A 12,289-nucleotide genomic window follows, 5' to 3' on the forward strand; every position below is an offset into this window, starting at 1 on the left:
AAAAAACTGTTGAGTATTTTTCTCAGGCGGCCAAAGAAACGTTCCCTCACCGATTGTTTTACGTCTGCACTAACAATACCCAGTGCCTCAGGCATACCCAGATATTTGTAGGTTTCCGTCTCAGAAAGGGATTTAAGTCTTACAGTCTCTGAGACTTGAATGTCATCAGAGACCACAACCTCTCCTCGCTTCACATGAATAACTGCACATTTATCTACACCAAACTCCATATTGATTGAGTTGCTAAATTTTTCAGTTATTTTTAACAACTCTATCAATTCGGTTTGTTTTGATGCAAACAACTTGAGATCATCCATGTAAAGCAAGTGAGATATAGGCTCACTCCCTCTCCGTAGACGGTATCCTAACCCCGAATCCAACAAGAGAGTACTGAGAGGATTCAGGGCCATGCAGAACCACAATGGACTCAGACTGTCACCCTGGAATATACCCCGCTTGATCCTAATTGGCTCATCACATTCAGCGGGAATCACACCTGGATATCTGAGAACAGTGGTCCATTGTCCCATACATGACCCAAGTAAGGTGCATAAATTTGTACCAACCTTATACAAATTCAACACCCTCAAGAGCCAAGTATGGGGCACTGAATCATAGGCTTTCTTATAATCAATCCAGGCAGCCGATAAATTCCGCCTATTATGACGAGCCTGCTGGCAAATGGTCATGTCAATGAGAAGGAGCTCCTTTGTACCACGTGATCCAATCTTGTATCCTGTTTGACCGGGAAAAAGAATATTGTTGGTTGTGAAATGATTTGTAATTTTATATCTTAATATGGATGTGAGTAAATTATTTTATTATTATTAATGCAAAAAACCAGACGTGTTAAAAAATCTTAGAACTTAATAATTTTATTGTGTAATTTATTGATCAACCAAATATGTAAGATGTTTTGCAACGAATAAACATACACTACCGCTTTTAGTAAATTCTAATTGTTCGTTTTTGCACGTCTGTGATATTATATTGTGGTTAAAATGTCATGCAAACAGTTCTGTCAAAGTGCATTATATACGGAAAAGTTTTGTTCTGAGATTGTATAGAATGAACATTAGGAAGATTATCATAACAAAATTTGGGCTCATGCGATGATTACTCATTCTACTGTGAATTAGCAAAACACCAATGTAAAATTCTCATTTTTCCATATCGTGATTTGCACGTTATTAATGTACATATTAGCATATTTTTGTATAATGTTACTCATGCATCAATATCAAAGGACGCTGTGACATCGTCACACGAACATTTCAAATAAGATAACGACTTATTGCCAATTGGTATTAAATTTGGTAGAATAAATTTGGTCCTGATGTCCAGTCTATACTACTAAGTACTGGTAATTATGTTTGATGCCACTCAGTGTAACTACTCTACGAAATATATTTTTCCTTAAGTTATTCAATACATTATCTAACGCGATAGCTTATTGTAAACAATAAGCTTTATTGGAATTTAATGGAATTTTAACAAGTCGTATCGACCAGGTAAATTGTCACTGGAGACAGCAAACTAAATTCAAACGTATCACAAAACAGGTGCGCCATATTTTGATTAGGACTGCCCAGATTAGCAGTTTTACTTATAAACTTGTTACAGCGTTAAGAGATGGTTAAGAATTGCTTAAAATTTGCCAAAAACATCAACGGTTTCCTAATTTAAACCTTATTATGAGGCGAAATGGCGGGTTTTGACTTACGGCTGATCGAATATATTTGTGTTTAACTGAATATAGCTTTGCGAAAATTTTATAAGTAAGACTGTAGGTCTGTAGAAACCAGTTCAAACCCTACACACATATTCCAATTTTTCGAAGATATGTGTATGTCCTTTGTGAATTATCGTTCGCTTTAACGGTGTAATAAAACATCCATCCACATAGCGGCGATAGCCTAGTTGGGTGTGGAACGGACTACGAAGACGAATGTCCGCAGGTTCAAATCCCAAGGGCACACACCTCTGACTTTTCTAAAAATCATGTATGTATTCTTTCTGAATTTATCGTTCGCTTTAACGGTGAAGGAAAACATCGTGAGGAAATCTGCACATCTGAGACGTTCTCTATAGGAATTTCGAAGGTGTGTGAAGTCTACCAATCCGCACTAGGCCAGCGTGGTGGACTAAGGCCTAATCCCTCTCTGTAGTAGAGAAGGCCCGTGCTCAGCAGTGGGCAAGTATATATTACCAGGCTGATATTATTATTATAACATCCTGATGAAACTTGTGTATCTGAAAATTCAATAATATAAGAATTTCGACCATATGTAAAGTCTTACATTGCACACTAGGTCATAGTAGTGGTAGATACCCTCTTAGAAGAGGCCCGTGCTCTACAGTAGGCAGTATATAAAGGGATGGTATTATTATAACTATGTGATGCTCGCGGCTTCATCCGCATGAAGAGCCTTTTCCACTACAAAAGTCTTTAAAACACTACGAGGTGATCGCCATCTGTTTAAAAAATCCGTTATTTCCCAATGGAGTAAATTACCGTGATAAAGAGTAACATACATACATACATACATAACATCACGCATTTATCCCCGAAGGGGTATGCAGAGGCGCAACTAGGGTACCCACTTTTCGCCAAGTATGTTCCGTCCCATGACGTGATAGGGGGCGAGCCTATCGCCATATCGGGGACTAATTCCAGACTCCGGGCTGATACTGAGCAGAAAAACCCAAATATCACTTTGCCCGACCCGGGATTCGAACCCAGGACCTCAGAGCGCTATTGTACCGGACATGCAATACAACTATGCCACCGAGGCAGTTATAGTAAAGAGTAACCTATATGTTAATTCCGGATATTGTCTATCCGTGTGCCTTTTATCCAAATTCGTTCAATTGTTTCTGCGTTTAACTAACAAACAGAGAAACAGTTTCATAAACAATTGCATTTGTAATTTGTAAGAACTAAGACTACGACATAGATTATAGGTCTTGCGGACGCAAGAGTTAGTCAAGTGAGTTGTGTTTGGAATATCACTCTAATATTATTTTCTGCTGTATAGTATCGTGGAAATATTGTTAAGCTCCTGTTTGAACTATTCACTTAATTTATAAAAAGAAACAAAAAAAAATAAATAAAAAAAGTTAATTCCGAAGCGTTGTTAATGTTTTGTCTAGATGTTTCGTTAATCTGACCAATTATATTCTTACACAATAACACCGTCTGTAGATTATTCAATATAGCATCTAATTATTGAGTAACAAAAACACGAATGAGTTTATTTTAAAATAGAATTACCCATTGCCGTGATCGGTTTAGTTTTTAATTTTGCTAAATAAGAAAATGTGATTACATCGAGAATAGCTTTGATTCATAATTTTGTAGAATGACATCCTCGGGACGAAACGGTTTAATGCCTTGATTTTCATTTTTTTTAGGACTTTACGAAGACTTTATTGTCATGCGTTTCACTGCTCATCTTTACATAAAATAATAAAATTGTAAAAATAAAATGTCTGTATAGATATTGAATAAAAACTAATATGGAGCATCTTTATTAGAGCAACAGAAGCCAAAACAACAGTTTTTAGATTTTTTGTCACTCTGTATGTTTGTACACGCATTACGCTAAAACTACACCATGGAATTGAAGGCAGTTTTCACCGATGTATTGCCAGAGGTCTAACTTCAAATATAAGCTTCATTTATTCCAGAATAATAAAAATTGGGACATTTGTTTCGGAAAGACGTTTTAACCTTTCACTAATCTAGGTGGAGCCGCGAGCAAAAGCTAGTTCCTTTGTTTATAATATTTGCTATTACTGGTTGGTGAAATCATCCATACACGATGGAAGCCATATTGGGAAAAAAACTTTAGCTAGATTTTTCCTTGTCAAATAGTTTTTTATTCAAACAGGGAAGATACGCTTAGTAGTAGATGTGCAGCGACCAGCAGCATTTCATTTTACCAATACCATAACTACGAACGTGTGAGATGGTTCGAGTTTTTGATGATTCTTAGAAGTAAATGCAAAAACCGCTGATCGGATTTGATAGTATTGATCAGATACTTTTATCCCAAGAATGTACACAGTGGGACGTTCAGACCAAGAAAGTTCTATCACGTGGGCAGTCTGCATCACCCAGTTTTTCCAGAAATTGAGTGATGAAATGAAAGGTGAAGTAGACTATATTATATGAGAAATATGCAAATTGCGCGCATGAATGGAATATTGGGGCATATGAATGTCGTGCGTGACTTGCTTATCGTACAATTAAGTAGACAAATATCTCACTCAACATTCCTAAGCAACATTCCAAGCATACGAAATAAAGGTTTTTATTTGACAGCTACTTTATTTAAATTAATTTTGTTAGACATAGGTGCCAACTTGTGAATTATGTACCTGTTCGCTTGCCTAGCTGTTCAAATACCTGCGCTGATCAGTTTAATAATAATATAATAATATCAGCCCTGTATTATATACTTGCCCACTGCTGAGCACGGGCCTCCTCTACTACTGAGAGGGATTAGGCCTTAGTCCACCACGCTGGCCTAGTGCGGATTGGTAGACTTCACACACCATCCAATTTCCTAAAGAGAACTTCTCAGGTATGCAGGTTTCCTCACGATGTTTTCCTTCACCGTTAAAGCAAGCGATAATTCACAAAGAATACAAACATATTTTTTTAAAAAATCTGAGGTGTGTGCCCTTGGGATTTGAACCTGCGGACATTCGTCTCGACAGACCGTTCCAGAACCAACTAGGCCGCTTTTTTTAATCTTATATTATGATATATATTTTATTATGATCAGTTTAATAGAGTTTAAAATTCTTTCAAGAGTCTCCACTTGTCTAAATAAATGCAAATACGCCTTTAACTCCAAAGGGGTAGACAGACTTGCAACCATTTCACCAAATTTTTCGCCATATATCGGTCCAAGAATATAGGACGGTGTCTAATACTGGCGAAAGATGAAATTTTCCGAAAAGGGACCCCTACATATAAGTACTAATGTGCATAAATGGGGTCTGTAATCCGTTCTAATTGTAATTAGATTATACATAAAGTAATGGCGGCAGTTATATGAACGCCTATCGTCATCAAAAATTAAGACGGTCACACGCCTAGCAACGCAAATAATTTAAACACTCATTGCTCTTTACTAGCCAGATGCAGAGTAATCATCGTGACTGGATAATAAAATATACACTTATTTATTGAACTAACTGATTACGTGAGAACTAAACAGTTTACGTAAGTGTGTCGCGTTCTGGGATCAGCTTATTACACCATGCCAATTTATTACCATTTCATTAATTTTACCATTCACATAACGGTTAGAAGGATACGCTTAAAAGGTATACCCATACCACATTTAGGAACACTAACGGCATGCGTGTATGTATAAATAAATAAATTATTTATTGATATATACACGGCATTGTGACCCTTCTGGACCTGATAAGTGGAGAGGACATGATAGAACATCGATTGACGAGAGATGATTGCCCCTCGGCAGTCCTTATTATATTATTATCGACTTTTCATTAGGGCGTGTAATATTCAAATGACTTTTTATTGAAGTTTATTTTGTTTGAAACTTACACTATTTATTTTTCATATACAGTTCGAGTTACTTATTGTAGTGTTATTTTGAAAAGGAAAGATGTGGTTTAATTTCGTAAGGCAATGACAAAATGACCCTATATATAAGGGATATTGTCTTACAAAATATTAGCATCAAATGGGGTCATATGTGTATTTAAATAAAAAAATAATTACAACACAAACATTAATTAGTACTTATTACTAATTGGTGTTCATGGCAATTAAATACGGTTAAGTACATTAGGAGGCACGTCACGAATAATATATATAACATTATAACTAGCGAATGATTAAGCATTTGGCTCATAAATAAGCATTTATTTGCAATTATAATTCTGAACATAAATTTGTAGGAACGGGCATATGCGGGCGGCATGTCGTTTCATATGGATTTATTTCGACACTACGATGAATAAATAATGCAAAGGTTTTAGTTTTTTTTATAGCATGTGTTACGTGTAACAATGACTTCGTTACCAAAATCAAGAAGCGTGATATTTTGAGATTAAATTTGAGAAAAATTTCAAAATTATATAAAACTAATTATTAATCGTTTGTTGTCCTCTTACATGAATTACAAAAAAAAAATACTCTTTTTATCTTGTAATTTAGATATAGCTATGTATATCTCTTATCGACAAATATATTAGCCATTAATGATTACAATGTCCTTAGAAGTTTTAATTTTATTAAAATGCATATGCTGTAATATACTTAAATAATCGTAACTTCAATGAATTAATGAAAACTTTACTGTATACCACATGCAGTAAAATGCATATAATGATGTTTTTTAATACGTGAGAAAATAGGCGGTTTTATTGCTAAAAGCAGTATCTTTCAGAAACCCGAATTTATAGTGAGAGACTAAATATCAAGCTATAGAAAGAGGAGTTATAAACATGACAATTTAAAAAAATAATTAGGAATAAATAGTTAAACTGAAATAATAATATCAGCCCTGTATTATATGCTGTCCCACTGCTGAGCACGGGCCTCCTCTACTACTGAGAGGGATTAGGCCTTAGTCCACCACGCTGGCTACCACCTTCAAAATTCCTATAGAGAACTTCTCTGGTCTGCAGGTTTCCTCACGATGTTCTCCTTCACCGTTGAAGCGAACGATAATTATGAATTATTTGAAAATGTCCGTGCCTCTGTTTGTGTAGCAAAATCATTTGTAATATTAACACCACAGTTCAGTTCTATATCACCATCAAATATTCCTTCCATTTTAATATTGTAAGCTTAGTTAGCTGTTTTGTTTTATATCAATTTGTCCATGTGCAAACCTACTAAAACTGGTTGATAAACACTTGTGTATCATGTCAAACATACTTTTTTCCTATCTCTTAAAATATAAAAATATTGCACACATGTTTTTAAAAAAAGTCAGAGGTGTGTGCCCTTGGGATTTGAACCTACGGACATTTGAAATTTAAATTGAAAAAGATACTATAATATAAACTAAATACATAGTATTTATATATATTTTGTAATTTAATATATATTGCACGTGCTTTCATGACTGTATGTGTGACGATGCCCGATGAGATCTCTTAGAATCACATAAGTAGAGGCAATAGACATGGAGCGTTATTTTTTTTAGACAGGCGCGGCATAGTGACCTAACTGCTCCTGATCAATCTAGAAAATTAAATTAGAATTATATTCCTTATTAGTCTTATAAACTGTGAGTAATTCACTGCTAAGAAACTGGTTCTTAGAACAAAGGAAAAAAAACTGCACCTGATGGTAAGTGGAGTCCAATAGCATGTCGACTTATAAGAGATGATTACCCCTCGACAGTCGGCATGATTATGCCGGCCTTGGATATACACAGGCTAATCGCGCAACGCGACACAATTGCGCGGGCCAATATGGCGAGTTTTAACACCTTGTGTACCATGGTCGTGGGCGAATACAAAATATATCCTTCCACCACTATATAATATTTCGTTGTTATTTAGTTAGTTCGAAAATTACACATTTTTATTTTACATCACGGGTAGAGTAATTTGCTTTGTAATTGTGAAGTATTATTTTGAAGAAAACGAGCGTGTTGTTCCATTTAATAACATAATGCTAAGACCATGTACACCTGACGTAAAAATAAAACTTCATAAACCATTTCAGTAGGGACGATAACAAAAACTGTGGAACTATCATTGATTTAACGATCATTGTTCTACGTGGACATGCTCTTAGCTGACTCATATAACCGAGTTTTGTCGCGGTTTTTATATTTTAATTTTCTCCCGACGTTTCGAAAACTTTTCAGACTTCGTGACCACGAAGAAACCCGAAGAAACGTCGGGAAAAAATTAAAATATACAAACCCCGATAAAATCCGAAAATGATTCGTCTAAGCGTAATAAATCATCATATAACCGATTTAAAATTTAACAGGGGCCTGGACAGCCAGACGGCAGCGCAATGCATGAAACTATTGAAGAACTTGGCGCGCGACGGCCGCACTATAGTCTGCACGATACATCAGCCGCCCGCCTCGATATACACGATGTTTGATCAAGTAGGCCATCTCATAACTTTCTTTAATCTCATTTACAGAACATAAACGATCCCAATCTTAATCTTCAATCCAATTCCGAGAATAAAACTATCAAAATAAGTCATTCGTAAAAAAAGTGTCTTGATTGATTTTTACATAGATCGAAAACGGGGATTGGAATCGTTCATTAAAATGGCTGTTCGACGGAGCAACGATTGTCAGCTATAATCGATTTTTAAATATCAAAAGACTCGTATACGTTAACGCTGGCGAGGATTGTCTAACCACTGCGCATATTTAGACAGAATAAGTTTTTTAAGCAATAATGTGTACGATTATTTATAGCAATACTTGATCCGTCCAAATGAGGCTTTTACAGCTAAGGTATATATGAAAATACTGCTTCGGAGTAGTATTATTATACGACTGGAGTGCTGTTGGAGTAGTATTATTATACGACAAAGTGATATTGGGTTTTCTACTCAATACCAGCCCGTAATAGCGATAGGCTCGCCCCATACCACACCATGGCACGGTATATGCACGGCGGAATGTGGTGCGCCATTTGCCGCTCTGCTTACCACTTCGGGGCTAAAAAAGTGAGCGTTTGCGTTAGTGTGTCTATGTAGGTATATATAATAATAATAATAATATCAGCCCTGTATTATGTACTTGCCCACTGCTGAGCACGGGCCTCCTCTACTACTGAGAGGGATTAGGCCTTAGTCCACCACGCTGGCCTAGTGCGGATTGGTAGACTTCACACACCTTCGAAATTCCTATAGAGAACTTCTCAGATGTGCAGGTTTCCTCACGATGTTTTCCTTCACCGTTAAAGCGAACGATAAATTCACAAAGATTACACACATGATTTTAGAAAAGTCAGAGGTGTGTGCCCTTGGGATTTGAACCTGCGGACATTCGTCTTGGCAGTCCGTTCCACAACCAACTAGGCTATCGTCGCTATGTAGGTATATATGAAATAAATTTAAAAATCAGTGAACTGTGACGTTTTCCAATCGCATTCAAAGCTACCGATACCGTGTCACGGATATTAGAAACTATGACTATTTCATAACAACTAAACGTACTACAAACGCGGTAATGCTGTTCCGAACGCGCTTCTTGTTTTACAAACTCATTACTGATTGCATCTCGAAGGCTGTCAGAAGGTCTCTCATGCAATGCCGTAACTATCCTTTTATACGCCCATGCATGATCCATAACTTGGTCCTGGTCTGGTAATTTATACGCTACTCCAGGGTTTGCCCTCGACCCTGGGCACCGCACGTACCGCACTAGTTGCAAGAGCTTTCAGGTTGTTTCATTAGAAAATACTACGTTTTATTTCTCAAAATAAATTGGTGATAAGTCTTTCATATCTGAGAGTCCACCTGGGTAGGTACCACCGCGATGTCTATTTCTGCCACCAAGCAGCAGTGTATAGGTATAATCACGGTTGTCTTCCAGTTAGAAGAATATTGTAGCCAGTGTAACTTCTGAACATAGTAAGACTTAACATCCCATGTCTCATAACAGCGATCGCATTAGAATTCTAAACAATACTTTATAATTCAAGGGGTTGGATGGTATTTCTAATGTTTATGGACGATCATATCGCTTACCATCAAGAGAACAGCAACATCGTCTCGGCATTCGAAGTAATAAAAAACATAAACCTTTTCATTCATCGCCTATCATCCTTTGTCTATCTCGTAATGTAGAAAGACGTTTAGCAACATAAAAATACGTAATCCATTCCTTCGCCATAATCACAATTGATCAGATCGCAAGGTGAACTTCTTTGAATATTTCCGGTCATTTTAGTTCCTATTGACGCAAAACTAGTAGCTGACGTTTTTAATTGGACGACAGAAGTAGGTAGAGTATGTAATATAAAGGAACAATTATTGCCAATTAAAATAATAACAGTTTGTAATATAAACGAATTGATTAATCAACGTGAATGAGTTTTGATTGGTTATTTGTTAAAGTAAATTGCGGCGATATCCTAGTTTGGCGTGGAACGGATAGTCGAGACGAATTTCCACTGGCTCAAATCCCAATGGCTTACAACTCTGAATTTTCTAAAAATATATGTGAATTCTTGGGAATTATCGATAACAACAATTACACAATTATAAAAACATAATAAGGATGTCCGCAGGTTCAAATCACAAGGGCACACGCCTCTGACTTTTCTAAAACTCATGTGTGTATTCTTTGTGAATGTATCGTTCGCTTTAACGGTGAATGAAAACATCGTGAGGAAACCTGCACATCTGAGAAGTTCTCTATAGGAATTTCCAAGGGGTGTGAAGTCTACCAATCCGCACTAGGCCAAATCCCTCTCAGTAGTAGAGGAGGCCCGTGCTCAGCAGTGGGCAAGTATATAATACAGGGCTGATATTATTATTATAAGGAAACCTGCATACCTAAAAAGTTCTTTATAGGAATACCGCAAGGGCGTCCTGTATGCGCCGAAGAAGACCACCGCGGGTTTTGATTGGTACGTCGGAATACAGGGGTTAGGGAATCGGTCCAACGTTCGTTCGGATCATGCTATACTCCCGAATGTCAACATTGGACCGTAAGAGAGGTGAAACCAATATAAAAGTTCTACTAACCCCCCAAAGGACAGAAGCGATAACGATCATAAGCGATCTTTCTTTCTTATTTCTTACCAATATCATAAATGCTTGTTGTTGAGATGTTTGTTAGGAGTAAACGCAACAACCGAGGATAATGACATAGATGATATTTAGCACACGCATAGACCATATATTATAACACATAGGCTAGTTTTTATCCAGGTAATTTGCTCCCGTAGCAAATATTCGATTCAATCTGATTTATTTGGTAGATGACGCAGCCGTCGAATACATGGACATTTTGACATTGCATTAGTAAATTAAACCACATACTTATTTATTTGGACATAAAATAAAAGAGTGTAAGTTTCGAACATTTTTTTATTATTAGAAAGTAATTCGCCCTAATGCTACTACTACTATAAGAGAATTCGTCACAGCGGGAATATCGTACTTTCAGTCAGAAATACACTCACGCACATTCACATTAAACTACAAAATTATCAAAGAATTAGAAAACCAAAACCAGGATATTTGGTGAAAATATTCTTTATTAATGGGTGATTTTTGACACAATGCCAGCAAAGGTGAAGACTAGTATGTGGTTTAATTTAATAACGCAATGTCAAACTGACGTTGTATATGGCATTGATGATCACTACAATAATTCACGCATATTTGTAACGAGAAAGTTATTATTTTCGGAACACACACTAAAAAAATAAAATCTCAAATGTCACGTATGCAAATGAGTTCTTACGAGTACATTAGTATAATTATCGGATAATATTAAGATTATTAAACAGGCCCTTATAATGTTTGAACACATGTAAAGACGAGATACATTATCAAGGTCAATCGACTTGACAAGGTAAACTAGGACATATCCGCGGAATCACTGTTACAAGGTTCTATGTTCTAGGCTGTTGTATGTTTTTTATCCGCCCAGATAGCAACCACCGTACACAAGTTGTTAAAACTCGACATAGCGGCCCATGTGTGTCGCGTTCCAAGATCGGGCTGTATATTCGGTTCCAATTGACCGGCATATTATCGACTGCCGAGAGGTAATATCAACTAGTCAGTCAACATTTTTTTGGACTCCACTCCATTTACCTTCAGATGCAGTTTTTTTTTTTTTTTTTTTTTTTTTGTTCATGTCCTACGTTTGTTAGCCTGGCAAGGGCCGGCTTATACAAACACACCGGTCTTGCGGGTGCGTGCTTTAGGCACTGCGAGCCCTTAAGTGACCATGCTGAGGGCGACCCTCTAAAGGGTCACGGCCTCGGCTCAGGACGGCCACTGAGAGAAGATGTTTTGGGGACATCAACGATTATGGAATCGCGAAAGGTGCGCAAGCGACCTAACTGTCTATCATGATTACATCGGCGCCCGGGCCGGAATTATCAGAAGGGTCGGGAGGACGGGGGACGCGGCGAGGTCCTCGGCGGCGAGGACGGAGCAACGGTCGTGTGGAGTGTTTGAGCTTTTTAAGCAGCTCGTGCTTTCTACGTATTGCCAGAGTTATATCGTCCTCTGGATCTGACAGATCGTCCTCTGGATCTGACAGATCGTCCTCTGGATCTGATAGAATCA

General features: G+C 37.1%; 1 protein-coding gene across 1 annotated transcript in view; it reads left to right on the forward strand.

The window, feature by feature from the left end:
* Positions 1 to 12,289, forward strand: part of LOC115452224 (ATP-binding cassette sub-family G member 1) — a 78,130-nt gene that overhangs the window by 55,511 nt on the left and 10,330 nt on the right. Inside the window, exon 5 of the mRNA XM_037442181.1 lies at positions 8,000 to 8,123. Within this exon, the coding sequence (XP_037298078.1) occupies positions 8,000 to 8,123 (124 nt within the window). The remainder of the gene's footprint in view (positions 1 to 7,999; positions 8,124 to 12,289) is intronic.

The sequence above is a fragment of the Manduca sexta genome, chromosome 24, assembly GCF_014839805.1.
Source record: "Manduca sexta isolate Smith_Timp_Sample1 chromosome 24, JHU_Msex_v1.0, whole genome shotgun sequence".
Lineage (NCBI taxonomy): Eukaryota > Metazoa > Arthropoda > Insecta > Lepidoptera > Sphingidae > Manduca > Manduca sexta.